At 37.8% G+C, this 27,467-nt stretch overlaps 1 protein-coding gene across 3 annotated transcripts in view; it reads right to left on the reverse strand.

Moving 5' to 3' along the window:
* Window positions 1-53: 53 nt before the first annotated feature.
* Window positions 54-27,467, reverse strand: part of KMT2E (lysine methyltransferase 2E (inactive)) — a 59,211-nt gene continuing 31,797 nt past the window's right edge. For 2 of the 3 annotated variants that reach the window (XM_048302411.1, XM_048302410.1), the window contains 20 exons: window positions 24,974-25,146; window positions 23,941-23,979; window positions 22,104-22,316; window positions 20,535-20,665; window positions 19,349-19,466; window positions 19,089-19,198; window positions 17,964-18,225; window positions 15,976-16,074; window positions 15,075-15,239; window positions 13,783-14,091; window positions 11,712-11,966; window positions 11,393-11,537; window positions 10,356-10,609; window positions 10,142-10,198; window positions 8,669-9,232; window positions 5,515-5,816; window positions 3,668-3,756; window positions 3,456-3,569; window positions 3,211-3,302; window positions 54-2,326 (listed from right to left, as the gene is read on the reverse strand). In XM_048302411.1, the coding sequence (XP_048158368.1) occupies window positions 812-2,326; window positions 3,211-3,302; window positions 3,456-3,569; window positions 3,668-3,756; window positions 5,515-5,816; window positions 8,669-9,232; window positions 10,142-10,198; window positions 10,356-10,609; window positions 11,393-11,537; window positions 11,712-11,966; window positions 13,783-14,091; window positions 15,075-15,239; window positions 15,976-16,074; window positions 17,964-18,225; window positions 19,089-19,198; window positions 19,349-19,466; window positions 20,535-20,665; window positions 22,104-22,316; window positions 23,941-23,979; window positions 24,974-25,146 (5,006 nt within the window). In that variant the 3' untranslated portion in view covers window positions 54-811. The remainder of the gene's footprint in view (window positions 2,327-3,210; window positions 3,303-3,455; window positions 3,570-3,667; window positions 3,757-5,514; window positions 5,817-8,668; window positions 9,233-10,141; window positions 10,199-10,355; window positions 10,610-11,392; window positions 11,538-11,711; window positions 11,967-13,782; window positions 14,092-15,074; window positions 15,240-15,975; window positions 16,075-17,963; window positions 18,226-19,088; window positions 19,199-19,348; window positions 19,467-20,534; window positions 20,666-22,103; window positions 22,317-23,940; window positions 23,980-24,973; window positions 25,147-27,467) is intronic. The other variant, XM_048302412.1, reaches the window with a different exon arrangement.

Consider the following 27,467-nt stretch of genomic DNA (forward strand, 5'->3'; position numbering starts at 1 on the left):
AGAGACCTAAGGCCACTTTCCTGCTGATACAGGACCCTTTCAGGACAAGTAGGTAAAACTGACGTAACTGTGATTTATTAACATGAATTAAAATGCCCAACCAGTGCTGCAATGTGACAGTATATTAAAAAAAAATTAAAGATCATATACTGTACTACTATCACAAAGATCACACTTTTTTTTGCAAAAGACTTATTATATACAATACTATATCAAATGAAAGAAGCTTTAAGCAACTTTACAAGCGAAAGAAATACAGTATTTACAGCACTTGTCTGAGACATTAGAAACAGTCTATACATTAAATTACAATTTCTGCAAATAACGGATGAAACAAAAAGCCATGTCCACACCAAAACTATAAAAATCTGTATTGCATTGTTTCCTATCTCTATGCACACAAAAACTGTTGACAGAAAATGGGAAAAAAAAATGTTAGTGCCATCACTTAGCCTGTGTACTTATTTAATTACATTTGTATAAAAGTAATATAGAAAACTTTCACTAAATGAATTTAACTGCAACAATAAAATTTTAAACATTATGCAGCATCAAACCTACTGCCAGAAAAAACAGCTGGAATGTCCACTTAGAAAATAAAAAGAAATACCTAATACTGGCTTAACAGCACATTTTCAGGAATTTTAAAAAGCAAAAAATGGAAAGGATACAATGGAAGAGCACTGGTGTTTGCTTTTATACAAAGTATCATGTACAAGCTTTAAAAAGTACCTTGAATAGGTACATATTAAATATACACGGTTTATATTACAGAACATTTTAAAAATGTTTATAACTAAAGGGATCTGTTTTAATGCCACCCTGACCCATGGTAATTGTTCTGAAAGGTGGGTGGCACCTGTGCTCTGTGAATGGGGATCTGTCCCGGCACGGGCGAGGCCTGCTGCTGCCCTTGCACTCCGTGGGGAAGGGTCACGGAGCCGGGGTGAGGGCAGAACCCGGAAGCAGTAGGTGTTGCAATACTGTTTGGTCCTTGAGGTTGGATGTGAGGACCCTGACCAGGGAGTGGGCAATGAGGTCCTGTGCCAGCAGGCTGATGTTGAGGTCCAGGTCCTAATGCTGTGTGATGTGGGGCTTGTGAGGAATAGGAAGAGACGCTTGTGTGAGCACTGGAAGGGAAATGGGGGGGTCCTTGATGGGATGGATGGTGTAACCCTTGTGCTGATGCAGGGTGGTGCCCCGAGCCGATAACATTGGAGGGAGGGGGCGGCGGGGGAGGCGGTGCTGAGTTTACAACATGCTGGTGTTGTGCTTGCAAACCTTGGTGTCCTGTTGAAGGATGGGGAGGTTGGTGGTGGGGGAGAGGACCTGGTGGTGGAGGTGGTGGTGGCAAATGGTGACCAGCAGCTTGAGAATGAATGTGTGATCCAGGAGCCACTGCCATGGCATGAACTGGACCGACAACATGTGCTACAGAGTGCTGCTGATGAGTACTTTGCTGCTGGACAAGGTGGGGTCCTGGAGCAGGTGGTGGAGGAGGAGGAGGAGGAGCAGCAGATGCCGATGCCTGATGATGAATACTGGGGTTCTGAGAGGGCAAAAAATGCCCTGCAGCTACGTGGTGTCCCGGCACTGTTTGCTGACCTGCAGTGCCAGGAAGTGCTTGATTTGGTCCAGATGAAAACACAGTCTGTTGGGGTATGTTGCCCTTCAGCTGGCTGTAGCTCTGAAAGTTTCCAGAGGGCTGCTGGCTTTGATAGTAAGTAGAAGAAGGGGGTGGAGGGGGTGGTGGAGGTGGCGCGTTGCTGTTCAAATTTTGTTGGTTAAACTGGCTGTAGGAAGCTGAAGATTGTCCTGATGTTGTCTGAGTGAAGAGGGGGCCACTGGCCTGCGCCTGATTACTGGGCTGAAGGGTCGGTGCTGCCGGGTAGAAGTTTCTGTGTGTTTCCCTCTGGGGCGTTCCAACTTGAGGTGACTGTGGATGATGAGGTCTGTATGGAGATCCCAACTGCTGTGAGTGAGGCTTTGGTGAAAGGTAACCGTGCTGCACAGGTGCGTGAGGGGTAGAAGACTTGGGGGGATTTTCTACATGAGGCGAAGGGGGGCAATGCAGCTTCAAAGGTGCGGAAGGCAACTTCTGTGAATGTGAAAGTTGCTCAGCAGAGCTGCGCAGATGTGACTGAGATGGATGATTTTTTGAAAGTGCTTGGACATTGTTTGTCAGCTGTTTTTGTTGCAGCTCGGATTTTGGATGATTCGCACATTCAGTCTCAGGTGCATTAGCTGCAGTTTCCCAGTGCGAATCTGGTTTTGTGGGTGTTTTCCCAAGTGACTGTGCTGAGACTACAGGACTCGGTGAAGAGGGCTGGAATGAAAAGAAAGGCAGTCAGTGCTAAACGTTCAAAATATTCAACCATGCCTGCAATAAACAGAAAAAAACATCTCAGAACACTCTCCTCCTAGATTCTGAAAGAAAGTGCTGAGGCACAGGATGTCTATTTGATGTGAGAAAAACATCAGTAACAGAAAGAGTAAGCTTAAGAGGGCACTATTTTTAGCAAGTATATATATCAATAATTCTTCCAAGTCAAAGACTACTGAAGTGTGTTTTAAAGTTGGAACAGAAATATGATCCATTAGGTCAAAGCCTGAATCCATTCTTTGTTAAAAGTTTTAGATTTCTGAATCTGAAAAAGTAATTCCAGAGAAGATCATTTACAGAAATAAACAGTGATTTAACATTTTAAAGCTGGAGTAGTTCAAGCAAACAGACTAAATGAGACAACCTGAATTACTTCATTTAATATGGCAACTAGTCAAAATCCTTCTCCATATTATCAGAGCCCTGACTGCCAAACAGTGCCAAACCCTGGCACAGCAAGAGCAACCAACCTCCTGTTAAGGGTAAATCACATCACTGCTGTTGGTTCTGAGTGCCAGTTCTTCAGCACTCACCCCTTAGACCAGCACTGATACTGAATCCAATGATACAATCTCTTCTCTGTCTAGAGAGTGTAAGATCATCCATAAACACACACAGCTACTGAAAGCACAGCATATAAACCCACTTTTTAGTGTATATGGACAAATATTCTTGCAAATGTTTACCTATGTGAAATTACTGCACAGACAGATGAACATGTGTGTATTGTCACCTAAGTAGTAAATCCTACAATTAACATTTTTAAAGATAAATCAAGAGACGGATGAAACTATTCCTACGCTTATTGTGCAAACACCTTGCATTACCTTGCTTGCTTTTGATGGACTCTTACAAGTCCTTTGTGAAGTATCTGGGGACGGACATTCAGAAGTTGGCTCTGGGTTTTCAGAATCAGGTTCTACAGAAATAGAGATACATGTCAAAGTGGGAAAATCAAATCTTTTGCAGAGATCAGTAAGCACATTATATTTGAGTTTAAAAGAGCTATTAAAGCTGTTGTTAGAGACTACTGAATATGTCAAGTGTCATACAAGGTCATCTGCTTACTGACCTTCAGTAATTTCAGTGAAAGAAGGGACCTTAAGCTGCAACTGGGAAATGAGATTTGAATGAGATGGAGACTGAACATGAGACGGTGAGCATGGCCTACAAGGTGATTCTCCCCCTACAGATGAAGCAGACCCAAACACAGTATTAGAATGATTACGATTACCATGGGGAAACTGGTTAGATTTATGTATCTTCAACAATAAATCAACTCACCACTGTCCTTGTCTTTCCTATGATCACTGAGAAGTAAAGCTCTCTGATAACTTCGTTCTCTCACTTGTTCCACAGAGGTTGATGCAGTCCTGCAAGAGAAACACATTTTAAATGTAAGAGGATGTACTCCCAGGGACCAAATTTAGGACAATGTATATGCAAATACCGAGTCAGAGAAAGTTTACAGCATTGGCTGCTCATAACAACCAAAGAACTGGTTGTGCGTAAGGAACATTATTACTTAAGTGGTTTGTATCTATTTTCTCCCACTTCGAATACAGTGATTTCCTGCAACCTTGTTATATTATGAAAATTGGCATTTCCTCTTATTAAGGAAGTATCTGTAGATCTGTGGGTTTTTCCTTCTCTGAACAACTGAAAAGTAAAAAAATAAAGGTCACAGTTACTGGTTCGTAGTCTCCATTTGTAGAAAACTGTCTTCTTCCAGAATTGGAAAGAGTTGTCTTGTTTGTTGGTTGTTAAGAATCTGCTCTTTAATAGAAGATGCATAGCTGTAAATTGTGTACCACTACAAATCTCTCTCTGTTTAAGCTTCTACACTTAACTTGCCGGATTAGTGGGCATGCAGTGACAGTCCTACCTTCCCTCTTTTAATTGATTACATCTCTCAATCACAACCCGATCAAGAACATTGTAAGGGACAGCACTCCACAAAACTATTTTCCTTTCTGGCAAGGACATACGCCATCACTCCACAATACTGCTGCACTGGAGTAAGTTTTGGTGCTGCTCTGCAGGGTTACTGCAAAATCTTAGTAGTAAATTCTTCCCTGTTTAGCCTGTTTCCACAGTCTTTGCTTACAATTTAGTGCAGTAGCTTCTGCAAAGTGAACTTAACAGCCACTTTTCAGTGGAACACTGAAGACTGCACTTATGTTCTCCCTTCAGCTGGCTTTACAAAATCCTTCTATTCTGGAATAGCTAGAGCATCTGAACAGAAGGATGTTCAACTTCTAAGCCCATGGTTCTTCCCCACCACACTTAGGCCTTCACTACAGCATGAAAAATATCTGCAGGTTTATTTTGCACTAATAACATTTAGGAGACAGGGTCACCACAGTTGATCATCTGTTTTAAAGCTACCAAAAACTCAGTGGAAAATTTGTGCAATGTTTTACACAGACTGAAGTTGCTCTATCTCCTCCCTATCCCTACTCCACCTCTCCTCAGGATCTTGGGTTGTTTGGAGTATCTGGCATTGCACACTCTGCCCATATAGTCGGGTCTGCAAACAAGGGAACCACTGAGCAATCAAGAACGATGCTGCGAGTGTCACCACATGCTCCCACCTGAGTGCGAGCCACTGGCCAGGCTGCATTCAACCCCGCACCTGGGCAATTAAGCAACAGCAAACATCCCACACACATTCCAGCCACGTGACTGAAAAACAGACCTTCGAAGGTCTCCCAGAAACCTTTGCTTATCAATACAGATTATTTTCCTGTTCCACCCTATGCCCTACAATACTTTTGGAAAAGCTTTGGATTTAACATGAAAAATTCTCTTCAGCCCACAGACAACACAGTGGAAATACAAGGACATAAATGCTCAAACCAATACCTATTTTGCTCTTAGAAAATAAAAAAGCAGGATTAAAATAATTTAGCAAGTATCTTATGGGTAATCATTCATGTATTTTAATCATTATGAGGTATCTGCTGTATTTCTGAGGAAAAGGTAAGACAACTCTTTACTAAGATGAAAGAAGGGCTTCCAGTCAGTAATCTGCAACAGCAACCTTAATGAAAACTAGATTTCAAATACCAAAAACTTAATTTACATAAATAAATTCTTCTGAACTTTAGTCCTATAGTTTTGTGGCTTACCACTGAACTTCTGGTTCACTCTTCTCACTGGAGGAAGATTCCTTAATTGCACAGTTGTTGCCAGTGTCTTCTGGAGCTGCATTATAAATAGTAGTTGGCAGTGGTAAAGGCAGGCTTGCAGTGTTATCAGTTTGCTCCCCATTTTCACCACTATTGTTGTACCCATCATTAGCACCACTGTTACTACTTGTATTTCCTCCACCAGCAGCATGAGGAGATACAGTAACCAGGGGGAAGTTGTCTGTCTTTGAGCCACTTTTTCGAGCTTCACGTTGCCTCTTACGGTATTCTAACAAGGACACCTAAAGGGAAAAAAACCCCATGAAAAAAACATTAGAAAGGAAGTTTTACCCATTTTCTTTCTCACAGTTTCTATTAAACGTACTATATTTCAGTAAGACATACCACATAAGTGGTTCTAAAAAAAGGGCAGAGATTAATTGAAGATATTTCACCACATCTGCAGTGAATTTACAGATTACTGAGCTACTACCAACTGTAAAGATGATAGTAAAAAAAATGCTTCTGCCAAGAGAAGGTATGTGTTCTGCCTCAGGGAAGAAGGGGATGACACAGGTCAGCACAAGGTCCACTGCTGAAGTCATTTTGTTGGCTGTAGTTACAAGGGACCCTACAGTTTTTCCTGTAACTGCAGAATTTTAAGATTATACTGATCTAGTAAAGCTAATTTCAAGAGATGTCACATTCTGCTCTCAAGACTTACTCTCTTGCATGAGAACCCAGTACCCTTCTGCTACACATATCAAAGGATTCGCTAAGCTCTTCATACCTTTTCTTAACATACAGAATTTGGGACTTACTTTTCCCAGAGTTTACTCTGAATTTGTGTCTTTACTGCATTTTAAGAGAGACTGATTAAGAACACATTTTTAAGCTAATTATTATCACCAAAAATAATGACACATTGTTCCTATTTCATGTATTATGTATGTAGACTCACTACACCGACACTCCATAGAACAGAAACCAGTTTAAATGGTTAGTAAATTGCTTCCAGTGAAAAAAAAATACATGTTCAAGTGTTTCCACTATGAATCTTCAGGATTTGAAGTACAAAACTGAAATACTGACCTTCAGACCTACTTTATTCAGTAACTACTGAATAAAAATTTAATGTCTATAAATTTTCTTCTAGTTACCAACATCCTGCTCTGAACCATACAGCATACAAACCAACAAACTGAAGTGCAATAATGAAAAAAAAATTAAATCTTTATCTGGCTTAGTCCTCAACAAAATTGGACATCCATTTCTACACACAGAGAGAAAAACCAAGGCAGCTGCTCTGTTTGCAGGCCCAAGGGGTTTTGTTTGTTTGCTTTCAAACAGACCTATTAGAGACCCATCCATATGTCAGGGCAGAAACTGAAAAATATCTGATTTTGCAAAAAAATGTTCAGGTTAAGAACTGATCTTGCTTTCAAACAATTTTGTAGTATTTCCATGTCATGTGACAGGGATCTCCTACAGAATACTGATTTAAAGAAAGCTTAAAATGTTAAGAAACCTATGTAGTGTGGCCACAATGTACAGGACTGTATTGATAAAGGACTTGTGCAATAGTAAGAGAAAACAGGAGCCAAGTGTCCACTGAAATGCAGAAATATGCAAAAACATCCTGCAAAGACCTACCTAAGGATATTGCTGTCTTAGGTGACCTTAGGGAAAAGGCTCTTATTAGTCTCCTACAAAATTCCTGAATTCTCACCTTTTACCTTAGGTGGGATCCAGCCCACCACCTCTTTTTTTATACTGTCAAATGTTTCAAATTTTTGTGTGTCCTCAGAAACTCTAAAACCCCTTCTTTCAAGGGTACAATTTTCTCTGCTTGTTTCTTCAAACAGACTTCTAGACAGGAATCCTGTGATTGGGGGGCATCAGGGGGCAGCCAGCCCTTTTTTTATTTGAGTATTAGTGTAGCGTAAGCTCTCAGCAGCAAAAACCTGGAAGAATCCTTGCCAGCAAGAGAGGTGGGGAGGGTTACTGAAGCACTAAGTGCTGCTGGGATTTGTGAAGACTAATTTAGCCTTCAGGAAAAGAATAATGTCAAGTTACAGAAATTTTAGCTTATGGGTTTTCTTTGGGTTTCCCAAAACAGAAGGGCTGCAGTAACACACACGAGATCTATCAAACTCTCAGGGCTGTCACCAGGTAAGAACAGAGATCCTGCAACGTTGCTCCATTTATGTCTCAGCTTGAAGCAAGTAAACAAAACTCCAGTTCTGATGGCAAACTGCTGAAGGTACACTCCTCACTGCTCCCCAGCAGGATGCCCCCAGAGGAGCAGGCATATGCAAGGGGCTGCAGTGGGACCAAAAATACCCAAACCCCACTGCATGCATGTACACACGCAGGAAACAACCCCACCCTCCTAATCCCTACTTCCATAAAGAAAATAAATCACACCTTTCAAACAAGAAAGATTACTAGAGTCTGTGGTGAGACAAAACAGGCAAGCTGGTACACTGGAAATTACTGCCTTTCATGTTTGTCATCCTTTCTGCAAAGGGAGTCAACCTGACAGTAAAATGCAGTCTATGAGTTATGCAAAGTAATTTCCAATCCTGGTTTGAGTTGCTCATGACTACTTCACTTACCTACATGAACTGTTTCATGACAGTAGAAAATTTAGATTGTACTTATTTTTCAAACAATATTTTAAAAAACCCAAACAAATTAAGCCAAGAAAAATACCTCTTGGAACTAAGGATGTCTGTGCAGTTCTAACTTTAAAGTCTGAGTAGCATAAATCTGTTGGTGCAATTTCTTGCAGTAATTCATAACAGATGCTCACAGTGTATGATCTCTATGATGCTAGTATATATTCTGTGTAACAGAATACTGTAACACTGGGTGGCATAAGGAACCATTTTCAAACCTGAAAAGCAGTTATTTATTGGGCAATTCATTTAAGACTCATATGAAATAGAATTTGTATCTTTTACGCTGGAAAAATACATTTACTGATGGTTTTATGCAGCTTTTCTCTTTGCCCTTCATCATTTCACCTGAATGTCTACTACACTTAAGTATGAGCCACCAGTTGGTTTTTATTACATTGGGATTCTTTCTGTTATAGAAGTAACATTAGCAGACAATGGAAGGCAGACCAAATGGTTCTTAAAGTTATAACCTTTTTCTTTTGTGGAGGGTTCTGGGGTGTGCAATTTCCATCCATCAAATTGTCATTATTGACAGTCCTTCCAAAGCCAGGTGCAATTCCATCTTCTGAAGTACAAAAAACAGATGCTTCCATGAACATGCCTCTTGCATCGTCTTGAATCAGGCACTTTGACTCGCTTATTCTGAATCCACCTCCTACCTCCAACTGATGTGAAGGGGTCAAGTCCCTCAAATTAGAATTCATTGAGAAATTTACACCTGTCCTGTCAGGACTTTTTACCCATGACGAATAAATTGTGCCCCGTCCACAATGAGCAGTTTCTAATTGGCTGTTTGAATCAGTCCTATCATGTGTGGGGGCTTCCAGGTTTTTATGCAGTGCACTTTGCTCAACTACTTCGAGTCCCAGCTGGAGGTCTGACACAGATTCCATTTCTCCAGTGCACTGCCGTGTGACATCAGTCCTATTCCTTGGACTAGAATATCCAATAGTCTTTATTTCTTGCAGGCCCATTTCTGTCAGGTTGGAATTTCTGAAAGAATTCAGTGCTAGAATCGATGTTCTGTCATAACCCTGCATGAAGAAAAAGCATGTAACTATTTTTTCACGCTCCATCAAAATGGCAACTATTTGACATTCACATGTGCCTTTAAGTGGGATTGAAGGCCTTCCAGTACCATGAATTTATCTGTTTTTAAGAAACAATTCTACAGCCAGACACTTAGTTCTACTATTCCCATGTATTAGGTTAAAGCATTTTAATAAAATGTACATTAATCCAAGTAAAATAAACACTAAGTGCCAGGTTTTATTTATGACTGGCAGAGGAAGGGGAGGAGCTTCAAAAGGTGCAAGTCCCAGGCCGGGAAGCTACAAAGCACCTGCTTCAATATAAAATCAATCCTCCTCAGTGTCAGAACACCCATTTCGAAGAGGGAGAAGGAAGGAGAAGTTTTTCCAAGACACTTCTGAAAGACACTTGATGAAGCCCCACAGCAGGACACATGCATCCTTGCAGGCTAGGAGTACCCAGGCATATTCCAACAGCACTTGCTCTTCAACTAATCCACCACCTATGCAGATTTACTAACTTTCTGTTCTGCTCTCTCACTCCGAGCGTAACTGGGATCAACAAAACTGGTAACAAGGAGAAATGCTAATCTGAATCTAACTGCAGCCTGGAAAGCAAAGTGTTCTTTTTCTGTTCCTGTCTATAAATTGCAGTAGTTACTCCTTTCCATTACAGGAGTTGATCCTTATCCAAATCAAAATTTTTAAGTGATACAAAGAGAAACCAGTTTAAAATGGAGAATATAATAGGTGAAGTGGAAATATAAAGCAGTAAGCAAATAAAACTAATGGGGAAGTTACCCTTTAAATTCTCAGAAACTTGCAATGGCTGGTGAAAAGCATTTGCTAAGAACAGAGCAGTCATACAGGTGAAATCAAGATACCATTTGCAGGTTTTGCAAGTTTCCTTACCTCTTGACTGTAAGCTCTCCTTTTTATTTCTGGGGAACTGTCAGGTGAGGAAATATTCTAAATAAATAAGAAAAAATTGCAAGTCAATTTATTTTTTAGCCTCCAGAAAGACCACCCCCCCAACATTTTGTAGCAGGAGTACAAATACTGATTTACACTGCAATGTCTGAACATTTTCTCCGAACGCTCTACAACAATTCATTGTAAATCTCACCTCAAAGTGCATGGTATTTCCATGTATACATGGAGTTACAGGAGTAACTGGTGAATATATGGGTTTGTAACCATTTCGACAAGCTTCATCTTCTGATTTTACCCTTGGAGGAGTAGCAAACAACGATGGTTCAGAGGCAGTGATGTCAGCATGGGTTGGTGTGGCATAGGGAGAAGGAGTAGGTGTAGAGGTTTCTGAGAATGCAGACTCCAACAGCTGATACAGTCTTCGTTTTTTTAGTGGTGTGGTTAGATCTGTGTGTTAAAATTAGAAAAAAGTTAGAAGATTTCTAAATATAATAATCACTAACAGTTGTTTAAGTGCTTTATGTAATGAAATTGTAATTCCAAATTAAAGAATTCTAAGATTAAAAGAAAGTCTCTGAAGGGCAGGCTTCCTGAGAGATGAACTTTTAACAGCCTACAGACTTCCTGAAAAATAAACTCTTAACAGCCTACAGATACGTCAGTAACTGAATTCTGTGTGCTAGGATGCTGGGAAGAACTGTCTGTGTCTCCAGAAAAGGTAAAGTCAGCTTCTATGCATTTTTAAGACTGTTCAGCTAAAAGATGGAAATTCAAAATTCAGGACTGTAAACAGGAATCACCTGATAGGCCCTATATATGCTTGTGGAAGGGTGTTGGTTTTAGTACACTTTGATTTTCTATTATGCCTACAAGATTACACAGCTTTTCCCCTGGTGCTACATTGGCCTACTGAGTTTTAAAGGGATTCTAAGTATACAGAAAGCATAGAAAATTTAATTTATAACCTGACCTCTTAACACTAATACCAAAACCATTAGTCTTTTGTTGACTGTAAATGCTAGGAAATACAGTGGTTTCTTAACTAATATACATTAAAGAGGGGAAAAACTCCCAACCACTATGAAACTAAGCATTTCTTTCAATGAAAGTACCAGGAAAACATGCGAACGCCCCTGGAATTTTCATCAACTGATCACTTTAAAAAACAGTGCTCCACAATCAGCTACTCTGATACAGCTCTTATGTAGTGTATTTATAAAAGCTTCACACCTGTTAAGGAACAGCTGTCATTCAGTAATAAAGGACTTTTATGTTCACCATTGATGGCTGGACTTCTAGATCTCTCTTGTGATGGTGAATTAAATCTATCAATCATTGTTGAATTTTCTTCTTCCAAAGCCTGCTTCAACCAACGCTGTAATACAACAAGTTCAAATTAGTGACTTAAAACTTTAATGACGAACATTTCAAAATGTGCAATACGACTGGTTTGCCAACCAGCCTTTTTTCTGCCTGAATTTATGCTAGTAAAGAAAAACTTCTTTTTAATTAATACGGGATAGAATACCATAATGAAGGGAAGCATTACCTTCTTACAAGAGCCAGTAATGTTTTCCACAGGTTCTTTTTTCCTCCTCTTTTCTGAAAGGAATGGAGAAGTAAAACGGATATAGTGCTTTGGAGTTGAATATACGTGTGGACTGTAAGTGAGTCCGGGTAAAGAATTCAGCTGAGTAGCTAGAACTTCAGGGTCGGTGGTTATGCGTAGAGGCCTTTCTGGCAGACTGTCCACAGGCTTCCCTGCTTTATCACTCTTTTCACTTAACCATTCACTAACCAAGTGCTAAACAGAGAGAGAGAAAAAACATAGTGTTTTATGAGTGTGTTTATCAGTGGCTTTTAAAAAGTGTTTAGTTCAATTATTCACCTAGTCAACTATTACACAAACCAGAAACAGTTTGTTTCCAGCCTCCAAGTTTAAACATACCTGGCAAAAATGAGGTCAGTTTTAGAGAAATCATGGGGACAGCAGAAGAAATCAGTACAGATTTGCTTACACGCCAGTTGGGGGGGGGGTAGTGTAATTTTTTTTTTTTGTTGTAAACTACATTTACTTCTGCATTCAATTCTGACTGAACATTACAAGTTCTCAGATCAACTGTATTTACGATGTCAATTTAGTAACAGAATTCCAAACCAAAATTTAAACTTGCACCTGAACAGTGAGGCTGAGGGGAAATAGTGTAACATTAACAGAACAAAGTTAAAGAAACACCACATCAGATTTCCATACTGTCAAGACTGTGCCTCAGTCAACACATCACATAGCTGCCTTGAACACTCTTTAACTGTAATAGTAAATGTGGTGTAATTTAATATGAAGACACTGGTCCAAAAAGGGTATTCTTTCCTAGCTAGTTCAGTGTTTTTAAAAAATATGCCAGTGGATTTTTGTTTCTATTAATAGATAAACTAACCTCCTAGATTTTACAATGACTCAGAGTTAAGGACATGCAACATTAAAAAGTATTAATATGATATTAAGGCTTTAACACAAATTATCATAATATATTTAATTTTGAGTTGTCTTTTAGAAACCCATTTTTATTTAATTAATTTTTAAAGCAAGACCTTCTCTGCACTTAGGGTACACTGGGTGCAATGCAGAGGCATTTCACAGATACCGGAAACCTGAATTTTACTGCACTTTTTTTCTGTTTCATAGTATTAAGGATGCCTTCCTTCTTTTCTGCTATGCAACAGGCAAGAAAGAAAGAAAGATTCTAGCGTTCCCTCTCACAAGAATTTAACAGTGATGCAGTAAGCAGTGTTACAGAATGACTCAGGTACCTTTTGGAAAAAAAAAGGTAAGTTATGTTTGGGGGTTTAAGACAAAAAACCATCTTGAAATTGTTATTTTTCTATTGACAAGGAGTTTCAACCTATGACTTCCTCCCCCTTTTCCTCCACTGATGGAAATTTTCAGGACTTCTTGTACATCACACTACAAATACTTTTTAATGCATTCTGTGAATTTTAAAGCAGAGAGCTGTACTGCTTTAATTGCACTTGCAGATTTAAGGTTTTTGAGTGTCTTTTAATATTGTGCTGTTTCTTACAAGTTTCTCGCAATGCAGTCCAATGGAAAAAAATTAAAAAATGAATCACTGAAGAGTAAAGAATCTTTCCCCCAAACATGCACATATACATTTGGGGTGTTTCTATCAATTCACTTCAGAACAGACATTCTGAGAAGTACTAGAAGTTAGTGATTTCCTTAGAGATATTGTTTGCTATCTGAAGCACACAATGAACAAAGGAAAGAAAGGCAACTTTTATTTCCTTGGGTTTTTCTTTAAATTAACAGCTTTAGTTATGTTTTGGTTATGTATATTATTTCAATCAATTTAGAAAATATTTTGTTCCAAAACTGCTCTGGACGATGTATTCTGGAAGTGTCTTAAATCCAAACTAACTTCCACCAAAGGACATTCATTACATGTATTTGAATCTATTACCAGTGAGTGATTTTTTTTCAAGAAATGAGCGAACATTTTAAAGAAAACATACATGCAGTTGGATACTGATGAAGCAGCCTATAATTTTTTTAAAACTCTGTTAAGGTGCATCTTGTTTTCCCCATTCCTCAAGAGACTTACCTTCTTTGTTTTAGGATACTTAGTAGGGCATTTACTAAGTGCTGGAGCTTCTGTTTCAGTAACCATTTCTGTAACAACAGTTTCTGTTTCAGGCTCAGCTACCAGTGCAGCATTCTCAGTTTCGTTATGCTGTGAAGTGACTTCCACATCAGGAGAGGAGGGCTGGATATCTGAACACATGCTGACAGTCCTGTGTCGCCTGCGCTGCTGTCCAATGTGAGTTCTACTCCGGGAGAAGCTTTTTCTCTGTTTAGCTCTATTAACTTTGGCTGGGGTGGGTTTGGTGGCAGTTTCTTCTTTTGCCGGCTCCTGGGACAAGACAGACGTCTAGTACACAGATCCCACACACATTTAAGAACTACCTATCTTTCTTAGGGGGAAAAAAAAAGTCAGTTCCCTCTTCTTTTACAGGTCCAAAAAGCCTCAATCTCATTTTTGTTGTCAGAACTACAATACTTCTCTCCTTCTTGAAGGATGACAGGATTTCCTGTAGTTTCCTCCCAAGCACGTGCTGTATCATCAGCAGAGTATTCACACAAAACCATCACCAGTCAGATCATGACAGATTTGTGTAAGAACTGACATTCATTCATCCATAAGCTAGAAATCAACTGCTTATATGATGATGTCTTTCAGTCCAATATTCTTTTTGCAATTTATAGTTTACTAGGTGTTTAGCTTTGTCACAGAAGGTACTTAAAAGAATGCTGACACAAACTGCTCAGGGAAACCACCTGGACTGAGAATCATTATGTAAGTATTTGTAAACTAAGAAGCATCCATTAACAACAGAGTTAAAAACTGTTTATAAAACATTAAGTATCATCTGATGGAACTCAGAAAAAAAAATACACTTTACTAACTCATTTCCTTTAAAATAACAGAAAGATTATAGTATTGTATGTTCCTGAAAAACCCACTGAAGAAACTAATTGTTCTCCCCTGGTTACAGAGGGTGCCTAAGGAAAGTCACCTGTGACTAAATTCAGCATCAATAAATGCTTCTATCCTGAACTTCAAAGACAGACTGAATTACACAGCTGGTGTGTGTATGTTTGCATAAACTCATGTAAACTGAAATTCTTCATTAAAGAATTCTAAATGTATCTTATTTGGAAAAAAATTCAGGAGCTAATAAAATACAATGTCAAAGAACCACATAGATTTTGGTCACATATACTTGAGTTCAGAAGAAAAAAAAATTCTTACATCTTAACATGCAGCTCACCATCCAAATTGACAAAATATGTGATGTTAAAAGCTAGCTTTAAAATAAAGCTCCAGGTAACTACCTGAATAAATTCAGCATCATTGAGAATCTGTGCTTCCTTGCATTCTGATTTAACCTCTGTTTTTGCTGTGCTGATTCTTTCCAAAGCCTGTTCTCTTCTTTTTTCTCTTTTTTCCAGTCTGGCAAAAGCTTGCAGGATAGCTTCCATTTTCCGTTCTTCTCTTGTCTGATGGATTTAACAATAATCATGATCAGTTTTAGTAATAATCTTTCATATATATAAATATGTAATTTCTCTATTTTTTAAGTACTTCAAAACATGTTCAATGTATGTTTGACATGAAGATGGAGTCCAGCAGAACCTCAGATTAAACTGACATGTTACAATCACTGCAAATACTAGACTTCTGAAGAAAGGCTTGCATCCATACCAGCCTGACAAACAAGAGAATCCTATTTTGGATTTAAGAACTTGGTAAAATTTTTGAATACTTAACAAAAAAAAGCGTATTTTAAGATGGTACTTTTATTAGCACTGTTCTAACCAAATCTGAAAATTAGGATTTCTGAGACTGTTGACTTAAGTTGGGAATTCAAATAAAATAGGCAAAAATCTAGATTCCCAATGCTATTTATAAAAATGACCATTACAAATAACAAGCAATAATAAAGAACAAATAATTAGATCTAAAAAAAACATTGCAGAAATCATCTAAAGACACGAAACAGATTATATACAATTGAAGATAAAAGCAGATTTTTGTCAGAAAGCAGTAATGAACCCAGATGATGTGTCCTCAAATAGCAAACCTTGCTTTTTAAGGATAAGTTCATGTAAGGATCTGACTTTGCACATGCTCAGATTCTACAAGCCCACAAAAAAGCAGCAATTAGCATGGGAAGAGCAGATGTCACTAAGCCTTAGTGATGCCTTTTAGGCAACTACTTGCTTCCCAACTTACCATCTTCCTTTTCCTTTCTGCAATCTGCTCCTCTGATTCCATTTCTACTTCATTGCTAATGGGAGTTTTTTCTTCTAGATCATCAATAAAATCTGGCTCCTGGAAGATAGAAATGACTGTTTTACAGAAGTTCTACTCTCACAAACTAGAGTGAACTAAAAGCTACACAGAGCTAAGAATCCTCAGATTGCTACATCAAAAGTAACCAAACCAAAAAAACAGGATGAAAGTGTTCCATCTCCGCTCCCCCATCCCACCAAGCAAAGAGAAGTATCAGAATTAAAACTTCAAAAAAACCAAAAGAAACTTTTGGACACTAACAACGCCCACTGCTCTAACCACTTAATAATCAGTTAAATAATTAGGAGCTTTATGTCATACACCCATAAAAATAGTATTAGTTTTAGTAAAATAGAATGAATGCCAAAGTAGATGTTAACCATTACACAGAAGTTTTTTTTTTTCTCAGCTCAGAAGTGTATTCAACTGAAGTCACACTTTCCATTTAAACACTCACTATATAATCTAATGACAGTGCCATATCATATGGAAACACAAAAGTTATCTAACTAACAATGGTTTCCTGTTTTGAAAGAAAAACCAAGCATGAAAGCATAACTTTGAGATGAATTAAGTGTTCACTAGTCCTATATTTAATTTCACTTTTACATAAAAGACTAGACAAAGATTTATAGTTTGTCTTAAAATGTATATCTAAACATAGAAACCAGTCAATTAGTAGCTTTTTTCCTGGGATGATATATATGATGCTACTGTAAAGAAAGTGTATGGGAAAATGTAAATGTACTTTTAACAGCTTTATTCTTCCCACAATTCCTACTCTTTAGTTTCGAAAAACAATAGAAGTTTTCCTGTTCTATATAAGCACTGTATATTACATTAGAAGATCGGGAGAAGGTTCCATATACCAGTTATCACTTCTTGGACACATGACACAAAACACAAAGCAAGTATCACTTAAGATGGGAAAGTTTAAATACTACCTCTCTGGAGGTGATAATTTGCAAGGCATGTGCATGCCTTCTGGACTTCCAAGCATTTTTAAGCTATTTAGCTACTAACACTCCAGAACAATTTATCATCTTAGGGAAACTGGGTGTCAACATGCTCATTTTTATCTTATTTCCTTCAGTCCTAAATGACGTTAAAACAACTAGGAATTGCTCCCTCCCAGAATAACTCCCTTTTCTCAGCCCCTAAATCATCATCAAAAACCATCATATTAAAACAAAAAAACCCAAAAAAAACAAACAAAAAAAACCCATCACCACCACCCCCAAAATGAAGAAATATAGGCAGTTACTAAGGTAACAATCTAATCATGTTAAATAGTTATCTTTAATAGGTGCTCTGCAAAATCAGTAATTTATGTCATGGACCCTTCCCAAGAGCTCTTTCAAATTGACACATTCAAAAAAAGACTAATTTAAAATTTACTATCACAGTACATTACCAGGTAGCTTTATCATTCTACCTACACATTTAGCTTCAAAACACACTTTCTTCCTCCCAACTGAGTTAAACATGGAGCTGCAGAGCTCTATTAAAAATGGAGCTGCAGTCAACACTCAGTATTCTGGGCTGGAGTTCTGTTTTAATAACAGGGCTACTTACTGCTATGTTTAAAATACTACTGAGTAACACAATTAACCAAAAGGCACTTCAGGACAGACTGGGAGCTCCTGAAACCATGACAGGAGGCCTTCACATCAGAGAGTCACAAAGACATTCAGAGGAAAAAAAATATACTTAAAACCGGTATACCAAACCAATACACTTTTAATTACAACCAAATATAAAGGAAAACTGAAAATAATACATAAAATTCTAAACAGCTTATCCATCATTCTGATTTTTGATAAATGTCCACATTGCTTTTCAGTGACTTGTTAAAATTCCTTAGTAGCTATAAAAAGAGAGTATCTGTATTTAAAAGTTCTTATTTCTGAGTATCCTTGTGTCAGTACCTGATTATTAGAAATGGACAGCCTGAGGGGAGAGAGCTTCCTCTGTTTATTATCTGCAATTTTCATTTTGGTGGCTGCTCCTTCACAATCCAATGTGATGTTCTGATTTTGAGTCTCCTTTTCTCTTGAAACATCTTTCTCTTTCTTTCCCTTTTTCCTTCTAGTTTCATATCCAGTATTGATGTTTTCTGTAGGCTCAGAACGTCTGAGAACTGGACACTCAGGGTTTTCTTTGAGGCAAGCACAATCCACTTTGTACTTACTGCAAGTAATTAAATGCAAGAAGGCATATTTGATTAGGTTGTACAGCAATGACACCCTCCAATACTAAATCACTGATATTTCACATTTAGCATCTGCTATAATGCAAACCAACCACCTTAAAACGCAGGTGACTCAAGTTTTCACCATAATATACAACACTACCGTAACTCAAAAACCTTATCTATTGGTTAAAACAAGTTTTGGCTTCTTTAGCTTTGCTACACAGAATTCTTTTGAACTCAAGGTTAGTATTTTAATTGAAAGACAAAAGACATCTAAAATCTGAGTATAATCCTAGGTGGAAGTATAACCCACACAAAATAAACAGATGCATCAAAGTCATATGCAAAGATGGCAGACACAATTTACAGCATGAGCACACCAAACTCAGAGTCACTCTGCACAATTTTAAGCTCCCCTTGGATACACAGGAAATGTTACTCAAACACATTCAACTGAAACACGCTGTCAGCTACAGGTACTAAACACAACTACGATGTACTTCTAGAAGGAGTATGTCTACAACTCTTAACAGTACAGGGTATCTATCTCGAGGGAGTCTGAACCCATGCTGATTACCACACCTACTCTGTGGTCATACATAGCTCAGGTCAAGTAGCAAAGGCATGTCTGCACAGCACTGCACCCAAGCTGGCTTAAGAGCAGGCCACAGAAACGCAGTAATAAAAATACACAGCTGTACCCACGCAGACACTGTTCATTGTAAATACAGTGCCTAAGGAGCCTTTTGTTACTAAAGCATGCAAGAAAGCAAACGATACAAAACCAAAGCCATTCTGAATTGCAAAGTAACTTAATGAGCATTTGATGTATTTTAGAACAGCATTCTCAAATACTTACCAATTTCCATAATCAAAATCAAATGCTATAGTAATCTCTGCTCCCTTTGGAATGTTATGGATGGAGTAAATATAAAGATGAATTGTTCCATCTTCAATTACATGCCTCACCTGTAGTCAAGAGAATGTTATTATACTACCATGAATTACTTTCAAGTACTTGTATAAAAATTGTAGGGATTGCTCAAATTATCAGGAACCTCAAGGAAAAGGAGATTTTTAAGTAAATAAAAGCTAGTTTAACTTTCTAAATGCGCTCACCTCCGCATTTGGCATACACGAACGCCTGATGAATCGAGCTTCATTTCCAAAAGTCCTTGCATCAACACACATTTCTAGCCCATGGAATTTGGAGTAGAACAAAACAAATGGGTATGGCCTGAAAAACACGCAAGAAAACCATGAATTTCGTAATTTTTATGATGCTAAATAGTGCTTGTTCTTATTAGTCAGCTTTGTAACATGATGCTTGGCACACTATACCAAACTTGGAGGTCAATCTAAGAATGATATGTTTAAGCTTCATGATTTTAACTGGTACATTCCCCAAATGTATTCTCAGAATACCTCAAGATGGAGGTACAGCCCTGTATCATCTGCATAGGATCTAAAGGGAGAACACTAACAGAGCAAGCACTAGACATGGAAAATACCAAGTTTTTCAAATTTAAACTTTTCTTATGACAGGCCCCAAAATGAAACTCAGGTATTTATATGCCATGTAGAATCATTTAAGAAAAAGTAAGACCTCTACATCTGCCTAACAACTGCAGCATCACTAGCACCAACCCTCCTGAAGGAAAGGGGCCTCCAAAATACTTTGTGAAGCCATGCTTCAAGTTCTGCTATTCCAAATGCCAAGGAACCCTTCCATCTTTACTGAGCAAAAGCTGTGTGTTTTATCTCCTCCAACAGGCCTTTTTCAAATTCCCAAGTAGGTGTGCTCATGCAGTTAGTGGCAACCTTGAAAACAATTCACAGGAAGAAGGAAGCAGTCACACACAGCACAGTCAATTAACCAACTAGAGAACTCTAGCAGTAAAACGGCCCCAAGCTGACCTGTGTCCAATTTCATTCTCAGCCTGATGGACTTAAAATCCATTTCTCTCACAAAAGATACAGCCTTTATCATTACCATATGAATTATTTTAGGATGGTAGAACCTGTCTATTTCCTAGTTTAAGGTGCACAACTACCCAACTGAGCATGCAGGAATCCTGTAATCAGGGAAGAACAAAAAAGAGAAAACTAGCTCCTAAACAACAGGATATCCAGAAGAGAAAGGGGCAGAAAAGATTCCAGTTGTCATTACTTTTAATCAGACAAAGTAAAATACAGACAAAGTAAAATACACTGCTGGTAACTAAGACCCATTTGTACTTGAAGCAACTGTTTGGCAAACAGCATTTTAACACTTACTTTACTAAAACATTAGGAATTAACAAACCTTTTAAAGAAATATCCATTAGCTTCAAATTGTTCTCTCAGCATGAACTTTCCTCTGTATTCAATAATAAGTGCATCAGGAGGCAAGTCTTTGGCAGCCTTTAAAATTTTCTTGTTTTTTTGCACATAACTCTGTAAAGACATAGATTCATTTATGAATTTTCACTTCCTACCATTTTTCCATTATTATTAACAGCAGATTATACTTTCACAGCTACTAAACAATTTTGTATGAACTAAAAAGGCCCTCCTTTTTGTAGTTAAACCTCCAGACTGAACTGACCAAGCTGTCCTGCTCCCCTACCAATGCTGCTACTAATCAATTTAGACACAAGGAATGCTTCAGCCCTAGTTCTCCAGGACATGGCTGAAAACCAACATATTCATGTTCTCACAATTCAAGTACTATAGCCTTTACTGCACTTAACTTTCACCATGACTAGGATGAATTGCTGCACTGTTTTGCACAACACTTTCAAAAGGCTTCAATTCCTTTGAAGAAAACAAAACATGCAGACATAAAATGACATTCACAAACCATTCAAGGAAAAACAGAACAGGGAAAAAACATAATTAAAAAAATAGAATCCTGAGAGAGTTTCCAAATTCATTTTCATATCTTTAGATGGAAGGATGGCTTTAATTAAAAACCAATACATACCCTGGCAATTAGTGAACTCACACCTCTCATAACTGTCATCACCAATCAAAAAGGAAGTAGCCTCTATGTAGGCAAAAGGCTCTGTAAGTAGGGATATTCCTCTAAGGAGGGTGTCCCATATGCCATGATGGTCTTTGAGAAAAAGAAGCAAAGATGCTTCCATTAATCTGCTACAGTAACTACTCCTCAAGATTTCTGCTATAAAATGCTAAGTCTTTTACATGGCTCTGATTTTAAGCCTGTAAGTAACTGATAAATTCCTGATAAGTAAGGCTAGAAAAAGACATAGCACAATTTCTTCATAAACTAGAAATTACAGGATCACAAGGTTTAAAAAAAAGTCAGTATCAGAAACACCATCCATGAACATCCAGAACACCTACCACACCTTAAGAAAAATGTAGACAATGAACATCTTGATACACACAGTAGGGGGAAAAAAACCAAATTCAGCTTCAATGATTGATTCTACTCTAACCACTCGAGATATCCCTCAGCAAGAAACAGCAGCAAAGTTGACTAAAGCTGACTGTGTGTCAAAAGACAGTCTAAGGACAATCCAATGTTCAGGCTGAGACTAACACCTTAGCTACTGTTTAGGATAAATGATATGCAAGTGTAAACACAACCAGGGTGGTACAGAATGTATAAAAATCAGTTACAAATTCTGAAAATTATGTTAAAATGCTGATGCTTAGGTCTGGTAAGACAAGGAACAGAAACTGAATGTGAAATCCCTTTTTTGTTGTAGTTTGTTTTGGTTTGGTTTTTTTTCCCCTCCTGTGTTTATTTTTGTTTGGGGTTTTTTTGGTTTGGTTTGGGGTTTTTTGGTTGTTTGGGTTTTTTTTAAGGCATCTAATATCATGGCACAAACAGCATGCAGTAACACAACAAGGCACAGCTCATTACCTCTACTGGAGGTTTGAAAAGCAGATTGCTGGTGCTGACTTCTTTTTTGTCATTTCCATTGCCTAATCTGAGAGCTATTTTTTGTGCCTCCCTCTGGACACCTTCACTGTATTGGTTATTATTTGCTTCTTCATAACGATCCATCCATGCCTTGATTTTAGTTTCCCATCCAAAGTTCGAACTGTCAGTAGGATCAATCTCTGGAGCTGAGCCCTAAAAATTAAAGTAAATGACCAGATATTAGAAGGTAAGATATTAAAATTTAAAAAAAAAAAAAAAAGTCTACAACAAGACACAAAAGGATGGGAAAAGATATGCCACTGATTTAAAGTTTGGGTTTTTTTAGCAAGTCTGGTATAAAACTTTGCATTACTTAAAAACATTGAGTTAAATTCAGTCACTTTACATTTGTCCTTTCATTGTCCCTTCCTTATTATTTACTAAATGTCATCCAAGTTCAGGAATACTTTCCCTCCTCAACAGCGATTCCCACTCTTAGTGGGATGAGAATGGAGAATGACATTGTTTCTTCCCACAACTGCACTGCATCACAAATCTAAGTGCAGGAGTTGGAGGGTCAGATCTCCCTGCCCACTCAACTTTTGTGAACATATGCAAATATAGAGAACTCCAGCTTTTATCCTGTAATACACAGACTTGATTTTCCCCTTTCAAAGATCATGCCTATCTTTTCTTCCGCTGCGTAACTTACTAAACTTTACTAATCGTACATCTGCTACATTAAGGTTGTAATTCTAATGTTACAGGCTTTGCACATAAATTTTTTCTCTCCTTATCTGCTCCTCACTATACAATTTTCTTCTGCAGTGCTTCAGATCCTTTCACTTTTAAAGAAAGTGCCATTGTACCTCCAGACCTCACAAGCAGCAGCCAGGCTGCAGCCAACCAAAGCTCCTTACGGACAGCAGCAGCCAGCCAACGCTCCCTTTTCTATCCACCTGAGCAGAGACACTATTAAACATTAATAAAACACAAGTAGTTCAGCAATTCAAATCACCTGTTTACATTTCTTTTGTGCATGAAGAAAACCATACAGACAAACAGCATTTAAAAGGTGTGATGCTAAGACAACCATGAAAAAACAGTGGAACCTTACAAGCACCATATTAAAAAAACCTCACAAAATTAGAGATTTTTTTTCCCCAATTCCATCTTCACAACGCACATCTTACATATTTGAAGCATAAATTGCATCCCACTTGTTTTGATATATACCAAGCATGAATGAACTATGGAAACACCTAGTTCTCATACCATGGACATTTTTATCTAACAGAAAATTAAAAGACTGCTGTAACACTTAGATCTTACAAAGCAGACATCCCAATAATGATTCCCTCGGACTATGTCAGTACCAGTGAGTAAAATCCCACCAGACATCCAGGAGTCCCACCAGGTATAGATGGAGGTTTGACAAGAGCAGAACCACTAACTTAGCTTTCAAATGCAATACAGCCATTTCATTATTTCGCTGCTTAACAGTTACGAAAAGCTGGAGCCACTAAGTTCGAATGAGGTGTTCACTCAATTTTACTCCCTTGCATAGCACACATGAGCCCCAATTCATCCACTGGCTCTTGAAAACCACCTATTCTTGACAAAAATTTGCACTAATTATTTCAGTTAATTTCGCAGGACAAAGATGCAGTGCTCATTATCTTAATTTAAAATCACTGTGATGCTTATGTAATATATTAGTTACTAAGAAGAGAATATTGTAGTGCTTAGTGTATAGCCCAAATTACACTCTTGATGCTTATTATTTAAGTAATGTACAGTTAAGGTTTGAAACAAAACCCAAACAAAATCACATTACCTTTACTCTTGAAGATTTCCTGGATCCTTCTCGAAATGCCTGGAATAAAATTAGATATTTTTAGTCACTGGAGGAAATACAAAATCTCTAAAGGAATTAACTTTTCAATTAAACATGCAAGATGAAAACAACAGAACAAGCTATGCTGAAATCTCAAGAAGGTAAGAGGTTACATCTCACAAAATGTATTTTAAAAACCAATTCAGCATTCCAACCTAAGTGCACAGTGGTCAGGTACCTCTACCTTTCTCCCTCCTTACAACTTGACTCTCTAGAATTTCAGAATCCGAGCCAAAATATCAGAGGTAACGGAAGAGTACACGGCAATAGATTTGTCTTGAGGATTGTTCAATCAAAGGAACATTTTACTAAAGATTTCCAAAAAGACATCAGTAACTTATTCTGACTTTCAAGTTTTAAAGGACAAAATTCTCATCCAAGCCAATGAAATTAACTATGAAAACCACTTGTTTAGGAAGTTCCATGTACTTTACTTCTTCACAAAGGTATTGTCTTCACATGTATCATACTGTTTATACACCCGTAGCTAAACATTATAATGCCAGCATTTTAAAAATCTAATTAGTTTAGCAGCCAACTTTCTGACAGCATACTTCCACACAATTGCAACTCAAATAAATGAACATGGAGTCACATCAGGACAACTGACAGCAAACATTTCTGTGCTCAAAACCACCACAAATGAAGACTATCAAGGAATTCTCCTTTGAGTATCCCAAAGCTTGGTCTGTCCCACCTCTAAGTATTTCAAATAGTCATTTAAATTCAATTCCTGTGGTGAGACTCTGCCTCAATTATAAAACTGAACATTCCCAGCCAGGATACATTAACTTGAAGTAAGGAGGGGCCATGGGAGTCAGGCACCCAAGAAGACTATCATTTACTGCAGAGTAGTACATTTCAAGCTAAAACCAGGTAGTAAAACAGCTTGATTTTTAAATCAGTGTCTATTGGTAAGAAATGTCACATAGCTGTAATTTCTAACACAGAATAATAAGAGAAATTCACTTACTTTTTTACATTTTGCTATGTTCTGTTCTTTCTCTCCACTTTTTTTCCTCTTCTTATCATTGACTTTTGTAACTCTTGTAGGAGTTAAAGTAATTGTTGTTGGTGTATGCTGATAAGCAGTATACAGTTCCACAGGAACCTCATCACCACTCTCAGTCGCACTGGTATCCCCATCTTTAAAACAAAGAGTATTCTGTAAATAATCAAGTCCTGCAGAAAGAACATTCACTAGTTACTCTACCTCTGCTTTCAAAACACTGAAATTCATACTGACAAACGCTCCAAGCACTCATATGCAAAATTCACCAACAGTTGCAACAGCATGAAAATGACGCACCAATGAGAAACTGGTAATTAAGAGAGGTTTATAATGTGAGGTAAGAAAAAGGTACCAGATTAAATTCCATTCCTTGAATGGAATTAATGACCATAGTCCATTATAAGCAGAATTAGAATCAGAACAAAAAAGGTAAAAAAACCCCAAAACAAATTGTTAACTTATTCACTTATATATAGCTTTTACTTGTAACAGGGCATTTGGATTCTCTCAGAAGACTGTATTCTAGAAGGAATTAAAATTAATGACTGACCAGCATTTCTAGTGAACCTCTATTAATTCATCACATGTAAGTCATAATCAACTATTTCAGCTGCAATTTGCACTGTCAAATGCCTTTTTCAGGGTTTATATGTCAATTTAGCCAAAAGCCTTTTGTACTCAAAATCCCCTAATATAACATTCTGCTACTTAGGGAAGAGAAAAGAGACCATCAGACACAAACTGACAGACATTTTTCTTTGTGCTGTGCTCTCACAGACCTAAAGGCCACAGCCTGAAATTTAGCACACATCAGCATTTATGTCAGACAAACACATATCCTGACCTGAAACGGGATTACCCTAGTTCTGTCAAGATGAAAGGCTGTGAAGGATGGGGAGGATTGGAAGAGAGATGATGCACACAGATAAGAGACTGCTGTTTGCATGTGCTCAGTACAGACTTCTCAGATTTTAGCAGTTTTTCCAAATAGTCTGCATTCAGTAAACACACTTCACACTAAGCAAAACTTTCTCATAAGGCACAGAAGCAGGCTTTACAAATACTTAATACGAGAACAGAGAAAACATTCCTTCTGATCTCAGAAGGATGTTGCTTTAATCAGTGCACTCAGCAGTCCTAATTCGCGAAACCTTCTTTACTAAATAAAGAACTGCAGCTACTGGTTACTCTGGATTTTTCCTGCTCACAACATTCCTTAACAGGATTCTTCTGTGCATAGCAAACAAACCCATTTTACCATCTTGGTCATTCTTTTGAACACTTTATCAGGCACATAATTATACTTCATAAATTAGGAACTGATGATGTTTTCTCAATTTGTTTACTTCTCTGTGGAGAATATTTTCTAAATGAGCACAAAAAGCACACAGAAAGAAGAAATGTCTAATCAAAGAAGAAGAAGTAGCAGAATAACCAACACCTGAGAAATAGAAATCCCAGGCCCTCTTGAAACTGTCAGCATCTGTAGTACATACAGTAGTGCCTACAGAATCATGACATCACAGCCACACACCTCTTCCCCTTGCCCCAAACCCCACAAAACACTGTCTTCCTTAGGGAAGCAACATTTCAATATTGTTGTCTACACTGTGCTCTAACTTACTGCAAAGAATAATTACCTCAACTGAACATATAATTACATAGTGTTGTTTTGAGACACTCCTTCCTAACCTACATAACCTGCGTTCACTTTGAAGAGCCTTGGTAAAGCACACTAAGGGGAGATCTTGAATTTTCATGTCATAAGCAAGATACAAACTCTCCGAATTTCACAACAAGTTATGGGCCCAGATTAATTTACCCAGAAGCAGCAAGTGATCTTGACAGCATCAATTTCAAGGCCAAACAGCTTAAAGCAACATCCTTGTGTTGTACATCTAGATATTTTATCTTAAAAAAAAAAAAAACAAACCAAACACAAACCCACCAATCAAACCCAAACCATCCAGTATACAACTAAGTACGGGCTTAATGAAGGTGCTCGCTTCACTGAACCATAGTAGGTAATCCAGTGCACAGTAAGATGCACCAGAACTGGACTTTTATACCAGAAACACAAAATCAACAACATCTCATGCAATGACAGGCCCCAGAACAACAGGCTAAAAATGTTGCCAGAAAGAAAGGTGATGTGGTTACACATAAAAGTTTAACACACACAATTTTCTACCATGTGAAATGTTCATTTAAAAGCTCTTTTCTTGAAACACACCAACTGATCTACTACTTTCTCCCCACTGCTTACCTTTGGATGAAACACAGCTAAGCCAGCAACTCTTTAGAAATCTTTACAACGAAAACATTATACTGTGAAGAATTCTCATATCTAAGTAAAAAGCCCTATATATATAGACTTATTCAAAGAGCACCCAAAATACGCACTTACATTTTATCAAATACCTGTAAACTAGTAATAATTAAGTTAAAAGTAACA

Source organism: Corvus hawaiiensis, chromosome 4 (genome assembly GCF_020740725.1).
Source record: "Corvus hawaiiensis isolate bCorHaw1 chromosome 4, bCorHaw1.pri.cur, whole genome shotgun sequence".
NCBI lineage: Eukaryota > Metazoa > Chordata > Aves > Passeriformes > Corvidae > Corvus > Corvus hawaiiensis.